Source organism: Lathamus discolor, chromosome Z (assembly GCF_037157495.1).
Source record: "Lathamus discolor isolate bLatDis1 chromosome Z, bLatDis1.hap1, whole genome shotgun sequence".
Lineage (NCBI taxonomy): Eukaryota > Metazoa > Chordata > Aves > Psittaciformes > Psittacidae > Lathamus > Lathamus discolor.
The window spans coordinates 77,341,742-77,356,574 of record NC_088909.1 but is presented as its reverse complement, the minus strand read 5'-3'; the positions used below and the strand labels follow the sequence as shown (position 1 = coordinate 77,356,574).

General features: G+C 36.8%; 1 protein-coding gene across 2 annotated transcripts in view; it reads right to left on the bottom strand.

The window, feature by feature from the left end:
* Positions 1-14,833, bottom strand: part of TTC39B (tetratricopeptide repeat domain 39B) — a 63,671-nt gene that overhangs the window by 33,931 nt on the left and 14,907 nt on the right. For both annotated transcript variants that reach the window (XM_065661391.1, XM_065661392.1), the window contains exon 2: positions 5,225-5,259. In XM_065661391.1, the coding sequence (XP_065517463.1) occupies positions 5,225-5,259 (35 nt within the window). The remainder of the gene's footprint in view (positions 1-5,224; positions 5,260-14,833) is intronic.

Here is a 14,833-nt window from a genome sequence, read left to right as displayed (position 1 = left end):
TCTGCGGGAAGAGGATGCTGGGAGATTTTCCCAATCTGTGCTGCAGCCCCATTCTAATCCATCACTCTTAACTGCAAGGAGAAAATGGAGACATGAGTAACGCAAAGTGATTTATATTTAAAGGCAAAAAAGGGAATTACCTCATTATTTCCTGAGTATGTATTTATGTGTATATAATAAGAAAAGATGCTACAAGTAAAGTCAGACAGAAAAGGTATCCTAATGCAACTGCAGTGAAAATAGATCAAACATACAAGAGTTGGTAGCAAACAGCACTTAAGAAAACTATCTCATGTTTAATTTTCATTATTTGACATTACTCAAACAAATCACTATTTTTTTGACCCTTTGACATTTTTTCCCCGGAAATCCAAATTTTTAGGTAGAGACCCACAACCAAAATAAATTAATAGCTCAGAGAGGCAGCTAATAAACAGTTATCTTCATGAATATCATGAAGATAAGCAGGACAAAGTAGGAGTCAGAATCAAAACCACTACAAACAGAGATAACTCCATCCCCTTGCTCTAATCTCTCCAGATGATACGGGAAAGCTCAGCAGCAGAAAAATATACTGTCTGCCACCATTACCTTTGAAAACTATTCTTTAAAGCTGTACCACCTGGGCTAATAGTACCTATTCCCAGCTATGTTTCCTGTCTTGAACTGAGATTTACTCAAAAAATGCCTCAAAGAAACACAAATGCCTTTAAAACACAATGCAGGTAACTACAGATCTGCATTTACCCCTTTAAGATGGGTGCTAAGTAATAAAAGCAGTAATAGTTCAAATCAACCTATTTAAATGATTGACTTTTGAAAATACATGTAAGTATGCAACACACTAGGAAGGAGTTGCACAATATTTACTAAAACACCTGAGGAAAAGAAGGGTTATGATCAGGTAAGACAGGCTCTGCAGGACAGAGATGGACAGCTGTAATTTACAGAGAGCAACTTTAAAACCAGGATGTTTCTACCTCTTCCCTGAAACTGTTCCTGATAGTGTTAAAGGAGTTCAGAGACATCAGAGTTCCCCATTACATGATTTGGAAGCAATACTTAAGTGTATTGTCACTTATTATATTAACATTATTTGGGGCAGGGAGACTCAAAGTGTCAGGTGGAATTTCACATTTGAAAAGAACAGGAGTTTTGTGCAATATAAAAACTTGCACAATGTAGCTTGAAGACTTCTATTCAAATACAAACACATAGAAAAATTTTACACCAGAGGCAAAAGGTGTAGTTGCAATAAATATGAAAGAGTAAGTAATGATATAATTATTGCTCACTCAAACCTCCTCAAATTTAAACAATTTATAATCCAAGTTATAATCCAAGAGCTGTTTGGTGTACAGAAGGATTACATCTCGCTGCTGTCACACTACTGCTGCTCCAAAGCTGGAGACTGACAATATGAAGTAGCTATTCTGTCATATTTATGTAGCTATGAAAGTATTTAATAGATATAAAAATCACCTTTACTGGACTTTTTTTTCCCTTGACTTTGAAGACCAAACACAAGAAAATAAAACTTTGATCATTTAAATTGTCATAGCTGTTTCTCGCCATTTTAAGACAATGTCAGAATCCAAACTTACAGAGACAAGCAGTGTTCTGAAAAGTTTTTGGAACCCTGAATTCAAATTTAGGACTATTTCCTCAGATGTTCCATTTCATTCACTGACAAAACACACATGTGCAGGTATAACTGAAATCTTAACTACACTTCTGAGATTACACGGATAACCTGCTCTAACTTCCTTAAACACTTCTGCCCCTTAATCTATCACCCCAGTAATACCACACAGAGCTGCTTTGGTAGGATCAAGGATTAACAGTATCTAGCTTTGGGTAGGAAAAAGAGAATGCAAAAAAGGAATGATAACATAGCCATGAAATATGGCTCTTTCTGCTGATACTGATAAAGAAAATCCTAAGAATTCAGTTATTCATCAAAATCACCTGCCTGCTTTCCTACAGAATTCTAGCTTCCATCTTCTCAACATTTAATTTTTTTAAACATGTTTAAATGAGGTCTCACCATCTTTTCAGTGATGCCATAACTTTATGTCTGGTATCAGAAATTTCTATGCAAACAGTGCAACATGAAGACTACCTCTGCATATGAACTGTTTGTAGCATCAGATAAACTACTATGTTTCTTCCCAAAGACAACTATAAGGCGTCTCCTATAGACATACAGAGGCAGCTACCATAATACAGTATTATTACTGTATTTACTGTAATTACTCTAAATGTTGTTTTCATTTGTAGAAGCTTCTGATAACGGGGTGGTAACTGAAAACACCATCTTGCCTTTACCTCGAGAAAAAGACTGCATGGCAGGCAGTACCATGGAAAAGCATAATAACTTGATGGTAACTTATTCCTGTCATATACAGATGACATTTTTAGGAACAGCATGTAAAACGAGATGGGACAAAATCCAAATATAATTAAAATTTTATACAAGTTCATAACAAAATGAGAACTTCAGAGGAAAAAGAAAGACAGAAATCAAAACAGCAGTGACAAGGTCCATAGATGCTAGGCGTAATATGGTGACAGTTAAAAATTGTTGAGAAATTGTTGAGAACTCAAACTTCTTTTAATCATCTTCTTGTAAAACCAAAGAAGAAATAATTTACAAAATTATACTCTGGCAACAGAAAACATGGATCTCTGCATTATACAGAAAGAAATTCTTAATAATTTGGTGAAAAAATAAGGTAGCAGAAATACATAGAGGAGAAAAGTCACAGAAATTGAGATTTATTCAGTAAGATCAACACTTAAGTTCATAGTTATTCCACAGTCAGATTCTGATGAAGCATTTTTGCTTCAGCACTGATGAAGAACTAAAGAACACAAATCTGTTCTGCCCATGTATGGTTTCAAACCTGTAGATGCTTGGTAGGTTATAGCCTTACATTACCTTGTGAAACAAACTTACCCAAAACTCAAAAGCAAACAGATGCTCTAGTGAAAACATGGGGAAATATTTGGTTAAAAGTAGCTTTCCACTAGAACTTTTTGGCAGATGCTTCAATTTCCAGAACAGAAAGAACATTTGTCTCCAAATACTCAGCTCCTTTTATAACGGAATATGTAAATCTTAACCAGTTTTGAGTTAACACAACCATGTAATAGCAAATTTACTTTCACATATAAATAGAATGGATATATCAAAAGTCATCACCAAGCCAGTACTTTGAACGCTTAGTAACCCTCTGGCACAGAAAACACTAGGTGAAATGGTGCCTTTGCTTTAAGCAAAATGGCAGGCCAATCTATTGTAATAGTCTTTCTTTGGCTATAGCACCAGTGAATAAAGAACTGCATTTACACATGGAACACTGTTTAATCGACCCTCCCCATTTCTACTAAACAAGTATTTTGGGCTCATTACAAAAACCATTTTGGAGTTGCTGTGTATACCTACAGTTGCCACCACCAGTAGAAGATCACAAAAGAGTCTAGATAAAAAATCTAACCCATTTAGACTATCTGAGAAGAGAATAATTTCCTCCTGGACCTGCCCTCAGATACAACAGCCAGCACTAGAGATTTAAGGAAGGATTTTACCGTATTAAGATAAATCATTGCCCTTTTAAGATCTAACCTCCACAACCTGGTATCTATAGTTAGGCAACAATATTTAAGGAATAAAAACCCAGTTAAAGCCAAATTAGATAAGCAAAACCATTTCCTAGCATTTACTGGAGCCACATACAGGGCAGTATTAATCTATATATTTGACATGAAGAATTACAGAGTTGTGTATGAAATACTATGAAGATGTGGTTCCCAGACATGCTTTCCAAATTCTCTATACCAACAAGTTGACTTGACAGAATTTGAACCAGTTCTGATCTCATAAGCAAACACTAAGAGTCTTTGTAGACACAACTCTTATAAAAAGGCTGATTTTAGTAAAAGTCAGTTGGGTATAACGAAAATGCAATAACCCACTGAAAAAAATGCCAGGTGTATCATCACAGAGCTAAAACAATCCCCATTTCTTATGTGAAATAAAAGACATTGAAACATTGACACATATGAAAATTTTAAGGCAAGTATTATCAACAGCAGAATTTAAAAAAAAATAAAAAATAGACACAGCTTCCCGAAAGGTTGGACCTCTGGCAATTCACTGTTTCAGTGTAGTAATGTTTCAAAATTTCTACTAGTATATTATCAGTAAAAGAAACTACCATTCATTCTAGATGGGGAAAGGTCAAGAAAAACAGTGTGGCACTAGATCAGGAATAGGCGTCCCCTCAGGTAAACTTCCAGTGTCATTTGAAAACTCCACCCAAAGAGTTTCAAGAAAGGTAAGACCGAAGACTTTCACAAAATGTTCCAAGGCTTTTTACAGTTCTTTAGGCATTTTTTTCTTAATCTAATGAAGTGAAGAATCCTACCCAACATAAAAGAATACACATATTTCTGTATCACTCCTATAACTAGCAAAGTAGCTGTCAAAACTCAAAGAAAGTCAGCAGCAGCAAATATTCCAGCTGAGATATCTTATTCCTATTGCTCAAAGATTCACAGACTGAACTGCCCCTCTATTTTCAAAAGAAACAACATACACAATTATGCCAGCTGCCCACTCATGTCCCATCATGCTCTTAATATTGCTAAGCTTCAATCAGCCAAATTTAACGGAGAGGCAGTGGACTCTAGAGGTATTAAAAGAAATACCTAGATAGTGCAGAAATACCTAATGCGTACTTACTGCAGGAAAGGCTACAGTATAATACTTAGTTTTCTCTTTGTTGGCCTGCTGAAAAAAATCAAGCTACCTGTTGACCATGCAGGAGTAAGGGGGATGCAGATGCAGCTAGATGAAAGGACAGGTAAGTAGGTCATGAGAAATGAGACGGTCTTGCATGATGAATGTGTGCTCCAGTTTTTCCACTAACGCTGAGCTATTGTTTTTTCACCATGCAAAATCATCTAGAGCTGTCAGTATATAACAGTTACTAAATCTTCTTTTTTAATTCTTTGCAACTTCTACATTTATTGACAAACAATCACATCTATCAACCTAATTACACTTCCATTTTCCTGGGGACCTTAACAGTTCTAGAAAATGTGAGTAGCATCAATGCATATAAACGTATACTTCCCTAGAACAGTGTGCATGCCGTATTTTGTCACTGTTTAAATAGTTTTAATAAAAAACATACAAATTTTTTAAAACTCTACTTACATGGGGATATTTTCATACGCATCTTCAAAGTTTTCCTGCAAAAGAAAAAAAAACAAACCTGTTTCAATCAAAGATGCATTTATTTTGGAACTCTTTCTGTGACACAGCAGGAAGTTACCATTACCAGATAGCACTTAATTCTGCAATATACAATAATAACCAGAATAGTCAATCTGTTGACTTTTTGTAATGCTTTCAGTGCAAATTATTACCCAAACAGTAATACCCTTCCTGTACCTACTAAATCAGACTACAATGCAGTTAAACCAAACACCTCTTCCTTTTCAGATGTAAAAACTTTCACCATGTACATCAAAGAAGGCAACATAGACTTATGCCTCAGGAATATGTATAGCACATCCGATGTATCCAGGATGCTCTAGCTGACCAGGATATCCACAAACAAAAAAAAAAAAAAAAAGGTAAAAAAAAAAAAAGTGTTCTAAGCATACAGCCAATATGCAAGTTGACCAGAGTACATATAGTAGGTCCAGGATGCACTACAGATCAACTGCAAATTCAGCCAGCTCACACACTAGTAGCAGTTATACAAATAGCTTGGTCCATACATTCAGAGGATGTCTCTTTCCACCTAGATTCAAGCCTTTTTCCACCTAGGTTGAATTTCAAATTAAAATAAAATAAAGGAAGAAACATATAAACATGAAAATGGTCAGAATGGTTCAGTTCACAGGTCATCAACTGCTGTATTCAGTTTCCAAAACTGATCTGTAGAAGTGTGTGGCACAGAACACGGCAAACAGCCCTCCGTCCTACATCCTTCCCACTCCATACTTGCCAGTGTTTGGCAGCTTGGGGAATTCCAAACCTTGAGGTGCTTGATGTACTTTGTCCACCTGGTGATTTGCAGTTGATGTCTGTTTCAAGTACCAGTCCAGTCTACCCTTTCCCACGTAGACTTTTTTTCATTCATGAAGTCATAAACTTAGTGAGGGATTTCCCAAGTCTGACACCCATTTTGTATAAAATGATTTCTACTCGAAGCTTGTTCCCACTACCTTTGTTTAACAGTCCTTAGTTTTTAACCTGAAAGACAGTGAAGAATCAATTCCTACCTGCTCTTTCCTTGACACTTACAATTTCGAAAACCTTTGTTATCTCATCCAAATCTTTTCCAAGCCAAGACTGCTACCTAACCTTTACTTACAGAAACTATTTCCTACTCATGGCTGTCCTTTCTGCTCTTTTGGTCAGAAAAATGGGAAGCCTGATGGAGTAGATTGTTAAGATTTTTTCACATACCCAAGGAATAACAGTGACTTGGTGTGGCAAGGAGTAAGAAAAATACCTTGCAAATACTGTGTGAGATGCTCACATAACCACTGACACTAATGAAAGAAACAACTTAAGTGCCTTACACCAAGGCTGTCTACTCAGCTAAGACAATGCACACACTCAGAACATTGTTAGACTCACTGGCATTGAGGTGGAGGATTAGTATTTTAGCGGTATTTACCTTAAGCATGATAACATGAGTTTGAATCTAGCATTTAGTAACACTTCAGAAGACAGACCTATGCTTCCTGAAGAGTGAGGTCTCAGCAAAACCACAGAACAAATTCAGCAATAAACTATGTGACTGAGATACACAGAATCAGAGAATCATAGAATAGTTAGGGTTGGAAAGGACCTTAAGATCATCAAGTTCCAACCCTCGTGCCATGGGCAGGGACACCTCCCACTAAACCATGATGTTCATATACTACTGGTTTCAAGCTGAAAGTCTGTATCAGCTCCTAAAGGATGCACTGGGTATGGACAAGCACTGTCCAAACCTCCAAAGGGCCACCCCAGTGACTGTACCTAGAGGGGTAAATCCACTATAAGCAGCTATGTCCCCATCCTCTAGAAAAAGATTACTTGTATTTTTAATGGAGGAAAAAACTCCATTCAGAAGAAAAAACAAACTGTTGGAAAAGGAACGACTTTTATCATCCTTCACAGATAGAATACACTACTACATCAGTTTTGAACTACTGCAACTGCGTATTCTTCACTGCCTGCAGCTGCCACATATAAATGTATTTAAAGAAATGTTATTAACAGACTGTCCAAACGCTTTCTGTCAAGCTAAGTTTACCAGTCAACAATACTACAGTACAAGACCTACTGTGAAGTAACTAACTAGGTAGTCAACTTAGATCAGGATCCATTATATTGTTTTCTTCTGAGGAGAGCTGAACTGAGTTTCAAAAAAGCTAAACAGAAACCAACAGGAACAACCTGATATCCATGTCTCACCCTAGACACTGATATGAGTCATCAGTCTTCTAATAAAGTGCTTCTCTGAAAACTCTTTCCTCCTTGAGCCAGTTCTAGAGATAAGAAATTCAGCAAAATAAATAAAAACACACTGACAGCTTTTTGACACAACTCCATTTTAACTAACAGAACAAACTTGACAAGCAAAAGTCAAGGTACTTTTAACTGTCAGGTACTTGTAAAGGAAGGTTAACAATCAGAAGTTTAGACTAAGATGTAAAAACATCTGTGATGTGAACCTCTTGCCTGCTCTTACAAACCTGAAAGCAGCAGCTATGTGCAAGAATGAGAAAGAATTTGAAATCTGTCTAGATAAGGATCTGGTAGATCCTGTGCCTGGCTCCTATTGACTTTTGTTCCCTGCTATTCACAATTGTCTAATGCATGTCTAAATATGTAAAAGGACAAAGTGCTACCTTGGTGTTTATTTCCACATACCAAAGCACAAGTAATAATCACAGCCTCTCAACAAAACTCAAACAAAGATTCAAGGAACCTAAAAAGAAGATCACTGAAGGCAACATCTTGTATGCTTAACAAAACAAAACAATCAAAAAAACCAAAACCAAAACAAACAAAAAACCAAGCACATGCACACAAAAAAAAAAAAAACCCCACACACCCACACCAGACAAAATAAGCACAATTTTCTAAAGTTCCCTGTGCCTTCCCATTCACACTGCATGCAAAACAGGTATTAGAAGGCATTCAATTTGACATCTTATTCTCCTTTCCTTTACTGCCTCACACAAGTTTATATTTGGTTTTACAGACCCTCAGCGATGCCCTGCATACTGAAGAAAGTTGAAGGCACTATGTGAGAAGCACAGCCATTTTCTACTCTATTCCATGCCCATTAGAGCAAAAGAGTCACATTGTCCTAAAGTGTAAAGGAAAGGACTGCAATAAAAGTACCCAGAAAAGCTCCTCCTACATCAAGTTCTGGAATTCATCATGCTCCTACCAAGATATAAAAGGTTTCAGAAGAACTCAGAAGATAGTAACTTTTCTCCAATAGTCTGTTAAAATTTACTTGTAAAGTAAGTCTGATCAAGAAGAGAAAAAAAAAATTCAGAGTGAGGGGTTACATAAAAGACAGAATACTGTGAGCACTTCAACCTTTATACAATATACAAACATGCACTTGTCAAGCAGTACACTATCTACATATTATATATTATATCAATTAGAAACAAAGTGATTGATAAAGTTACCCATTCCTCAGAGTACAGAAGCAGCCCAAAACCAAACATGGACATACTCTTGCATACTTGGTTAAAGCCTAGTAAAGTTTCCATCTTCAATTGCTCATCCCAACACCGCAGCTTCCACCTGGTACAGGTGAAATGCCATAACCAAGTTCCAGAGATGCTTGTTTCAGTCTACAGCAAAGAAGGTTACTTAATTCAAGCTACATAGTTTTACTTAGTATCCATGACAAGCTGCACACAAATTCCTTCAAGCCCAAAGTTGTGTGTAACCTGATCAGCTCTTTCGTGACCTCTACACTTCAGCAGTGTTAGCATAGGAATCCAATTTCCTTTATTTACATGGCTGGAAAGACTTGACAGAGAGCAAGTTTAATACAGTCCTTCATTCATTTCCTTCACCTGACCGGGGTTCATCCTGCAGCAATTCCCAAAGGTCTTGCTCCAGCATGCCCTTGTTACAACAACCACACACATTCAGCAGAAATCTTCAGGAAATACAAACTGCAAAAAGGGCAAGCCTTATTTCCTTTTTTTTTTTTCTTTTCCCCCAGATATTCCACTCAGAAAAAGAAACCATTTAACAGCCATGTCAGTCAGTACATAATGCCAGCTAACACTGCTATCCAGATTTTTATTGTACCTTTTCTAGAGAAACACATCAATCCAAGAATTTTAAGAACATGATCATAAGTAAAGCTGCCACTAGATGGCATGGCATAAACTGATTCAGACTTTTCCACAAAGTTGGGGAAAAAACAGTGGCATAGGATTTGACTAAATAAAGCTGTAAAAAATTTATTTCTCTTGAATTACATTAGTTTACTTTTTTTTTAATTGTTGTACATTATACAATAAACAGATTTCACATCTTTTCAATGCCTCATTTTCAAAATGCGAGCAGGTTTAAAAATAATTAAGTTTACACAACTTGAAGATACTCATGTTTTGCAAATCCAGGAAAGTCAAAGTCAGACAGACACTTACGTGTATAGACATTTACGGTGTATTAATGCAGAAAAATTTACCAGAGTTCCTGGGCTCTTTAGCAATGAGAGAAGAAACCATTTGCAGCAGACCACAACTCACCTATAAAGCCTCTTGAAAAACAACACGTAAGTGACACCCTTAAACTACCATAGGCTATTTATCAGTGATTGTACTTTTGTTCTAACAAACTGGTAGAAAGTGGAAATAACTGCTTGGCTTGATTATGACAGAAAACCTAACATCAAAAGTGAACTCTCCTTTCTTCCACATTCATTGTAAGTCATTTAAGTAACTTCTAGACTGCATCCTGTAACTCTTTGTAAATCACTACGTTTAGTAATTATTTTGTCAAACTAAGTGTTTAAACACTGGCTCTTTTCCAAGTGATGTAGGCAAACATGGACAATCTAAACTACCCCTTTGAAATCCAGGTGTCCCACAAGGTACGGTTACCAATTAAGTTATTAACCACCTAGATACTCCCAGCTGGTAACAATGTAACTTCACAAAACTAAGTCCAATAGTATCTAGGAACACTAGCCATGATAGTAATTCCATACTAAATAGGGGAGCGAAATGCGGGAAAAAAAAAAAAGGGGGGGTGGGGAGGAGCAGAGAAAGGAGAAAAAAGATATCTAATCTCAAAAATATGAACACAAGGATGCACACTGATTCAACAGCCAAATGAGACTAAAAAAGACAATGGTGAAATGATACTAGCCAGAATTAAATGTGGTTGCCATACTGCATTTACCTGCCTAATCACAGCTTTATTTCATTGGGCCTAAATACAGCATGGTTTTAGGGAAAGATCCGAAAAACCATAAACTTAACTCCTCTCCCTGGAAAAACTTAATCCTAAAATGTTGCAAAGCATGGGCTACGAAGAGATTTATATATTTAGCGAGCAAACACACTTTGAGATGCATTTAGTCCTGGTGGTTTTGATCAAATTTTTAGGCAAGCATGGGTACATTTAACTATTTTTGCCCTCTCTTGCCTTCTGTAATTCAGCTCTATACCACCCCTTCCCCTTAAAAAAACCCCAATGCTAGGTGCAAACAATGCACAGCAAACCCAGACACTGTCAACAGCCATGCTGCCCTGCACACTTCGTGCTCCACCTGCCTGAGGGCAGCACAGCTCCCAATTTGGAAGTCAGTGGCTGGATGCAACAGAAAGAGGCTTCTCTGAGAGGTCTAAAATTTCTCAACCTAACAGGAAGGATAACACACCTTGAACTGCATTTACTCAAAAATTACGATTCTGTACAGGGGTTCATCTCACAGGAATTTAGGGATTTTAAACAGAATTTATCTGACAAGTTCAGAAGCACCCTTCTGAAATTACGGGACATGGACCCTATTTCGTCTGGCTAAATGTGTCCAGACCCACTGAAAGGGCAATAGTATATCTACTGCAAAATCTCCTTTTCCTGGTTAATACTGAATACAGGAAGAAAACTTACTACAGCAAGAGAAGGGGGAGGTATAAGAAGAAACTGATCTACAATACTCATACTTTGGACTAAGACTATGAAAGAGAAGCTTTCCATAAATTCTTAATTTCTACAATGGAACCAATTTCCAGACAGTTTCTGTTAGTCAGCAGTCACTACACAGTTATTACCAAATGGGACAGAACAGTTAAAAGAAAAATAAATTTAAACAAAATCAAAGTACATAGCCCACACCCCCACACCCCCCCCTTTCCTATCACACAACTTACTAAACACTAATTTTTCCTCAGCCAGGACTACATTTAAACTTACTCACACAAACTGGTGGCTAAAACTTCCAGACCCACAGGAGTGACAACTTAAAATTACTGCGAATTTAAATCTTACCAGATATTACAGCAATATGCAAGCTCCTAAGAATATTAGTCAAGGATACGACAGAACAACACACCATCTCTCCCCTTAGTCGACTTGACTGAACTGAGAACTGCCAACAGAAGCTGGAAAAACTCCAGATTACACAGCAATGAAATTAGCAAAACTCCCAGATGTAGAGCTACATGTGGGTATGTCTGACTCCAAGTTCGCAGTGAGTTCTCTACTAGAGCATTTTGCATTTGCAGTATAAAAATACTGAGTTTTTCTTAGTCTTTCAAGGAGATTCTGAAGGTTTAGCCTAAGAATTGCTAGAGTAGCCCACAGATACCATCACAGCAAGCAACAACTGCAAGACGTTGGTTTCTGCAAACTGCTTAACATGACACCAATCTCAGAAGAGGAGGAATAATACAAAACAATCAAAACAAAAAACACAGCCAGAAAAAAATCCACAAATTTTATATTTAATTAGTACATAACTAGAGCAAAGTTTACGTAGTTTGGGGGGGGGGGGAGAGGGGGGCAGTTATTTCAGAAGAGTAAAAAGCTCTCTTGATTGAAGGAACTATAGACAAACACTTTGGATTTGACAAGCCATTTTTTTTTTACATGCTATTCTGATCTAGTTTTTAGGAGGTATCCAAAAAAACACACATTACGTTAAAAATTAGCTGCGCAAGCAAGAGGAAAAGCAGTCGTCAGTGGAAGACAGTAACTGAACTTTTCCTAACAAAATTTCTCCAAGGCTTCTTTCTGTTCAATAATTTTTTTTTAATGGAAAGCAACAACCCTAAGACAGACCAAAAGGTCATTTTGACAAGAAATTAAATACGACTTCCTGTAAAATTTCATACTTTGCTAGAGTTTAGCCTTCTTGAATGCTGACAAATATGTAAGACAACAGAAAAGAGACCATGAAAATAGTTCAAGAGGCTTGTTAGAGCTACTTGAAAGTTCAACATTTTTGATTCACCAATTACAGGAAAGCAAAAGTGCTTACTATATCTGGCTCATATAAATAGACTCACAGAAACAAAATCAGTACCAGGCAAGACCTCTTTGGTTTCTTGTAAATATTCTTTTCACCATGTCCTTTTTTCTGCTGCACCAAATTCACATTCAGGCAGAGGGCTAACTACTGGAACACACCAGCAAGAATAACACTGTCTTTCGTATCTCCAAATTAAGAGCCTGAAAAGCACAGACCATTACAGTTCTGCTAAGCACAAATTACTAGGTTTAACAACAGCCAAGTCCCATGAAACTGACAGCTTTTGTTTCACAAAGAGCAATTATCTGTAGTTCTGACATTAATCTATGGAGAATTTGTTCAAATCAACACACGGGCTATGACTTGAGCCCAAGATGCTTTTCTGCAAGTGAATTTATTGTCTGAATCCCTTTCATAGAATCAAACCAACAACGCATTTATAAATTCATTTTGAAGTAGTTCCTGAATACTGCTCTTTCCCCACAAAAGTATGCTCATTTTCCCTGTAACATCTTTTTCACAGATTACATGGATTTGATCTTGTTGCTTCAACCAACATCTACACACTGCCCATCCCACCACCTCCACTGAAGCATCAAATATGAGAAATCAGTAATTCACAAAAAAGAATGATGGAGATGAACAACAGTGAAAGCTCACTTGTCCAAAGTTCACTTTGTAAGAAAACTGTAAAAATTCACCTTGTAATACTGCTCAGTAAAAAAAAAAAAAAAATACATCCAGCTAAGAAAAACAGGGTTTATTTGTCTGCAGCAAGAGACATAAGGTAATACGTCTGCACAAATCTACACACTTCAGATAGAACCTACACAAACTAAAGAAAGAAAAGCAATTCTGAGAAATGAAACATAATCTATTATGGGACACCTTTCCTGCATACTAACAATCGGATGATCGTGTCACTTAAGGACAAAATTCAACTGTTGCTTAAATGGACAGTGGCATGAGAAAACATGACCTAGGACTGTGTATTTTTCCAGGTGTTACAAGTAATAAGCATAACAAGAGGACCCAGAAGCTAATGTGTCAGTTATCTTGAGCTAATCCATAAAGCACTGAAGAATCAGTATTATGATGAACCAAATCATATTCAGAATTCTTTTCATTTTTAAATATTGCTGCTTTTTGCTTCCTGATACTTACTCAGAACTGAGAGTACTTTGCACTATAAAGAGCTTAAAAATTGCAACTTCTTAGCTTAACTTCATTAAACTTGACATAGTCATTTCTTATAGAAAAGATCACTTTACAAACTAGCAGAGAAGACAAGTAACCTGAGAATAAAACTACATCTTAATGCTTATTGTCAAAAAAAAAAAAAAAAAAACAAATGTATGAGGTGTTTTGGTGGTGTTTTGGTGCTGTCTTTGCAAAGAAACAACTTAGGGAGTAGAGAGAGGAGAAAACATCCCTAACCCTCCTCTGCCACCTACACGGGCTTGATTTCTTACTGTGACACTAGATCCTGGTATTAACAATTTTTAGCTTAGGAACAGAAACACAGGAAAAATACTTAGTTCAAAGCAAAAGGAAATGATGCAGCTGTTACGAAAGAGGAAAATGATCTCCACTTCCCACACAGAAATAACCCTGAGGCAGCAAGAACGGAACTGAAATGCACAAGTTCTGTTCTACTTGGTACAACCACTTTTATATGAAAACTAAAAAATTAAATTCCTTTCTCTGAAGGAAAAAAATACTCATTATTTCAAACTTATTGGTTTGAACTATAAATATAACCCATCTACTTTTTAAGAACTGTTCTCCATAATATTTGCATAAAGTATCAGTGTTTTTCCAGACAGCTGAGTAGACTGACTGGTGGCTTTTCTGAAGGAACTGTGTTCTTCTAGATGGTTTCCACTGCAGACTGAGAACCTCAGCTGTCAGATGCCAAAGATCAAACTCAGTAGTTCAGACTTACTTATTCAATCTCATGCACACATGCCACATTCGAGATCTTTATTAATGTGGCTGACTTGGCTGAGGGTCATACTGTAGGTAACAAAACAAAAAAGCCTACCCCCCCAGAAAGAACAGGAGTTGGTGAGGCAGAACCCAGTTTTATTATAAATTTGGTTGACTAAAGAATTGCTGAACAGTTCGCAGTAACAACTTCAGCGTCATTTAGTTCAAAAGTTAGATGTCAGTAACCATAAGAACAAAGGTTTCTCCATTACAATTTGGAAAGCAATGGCCTTTTGATACAACTGGTCACCCCGAAATTACCATAAGACATATGAAAATTAAGCCTTAAGAAATACACCCTCCATTTTTTA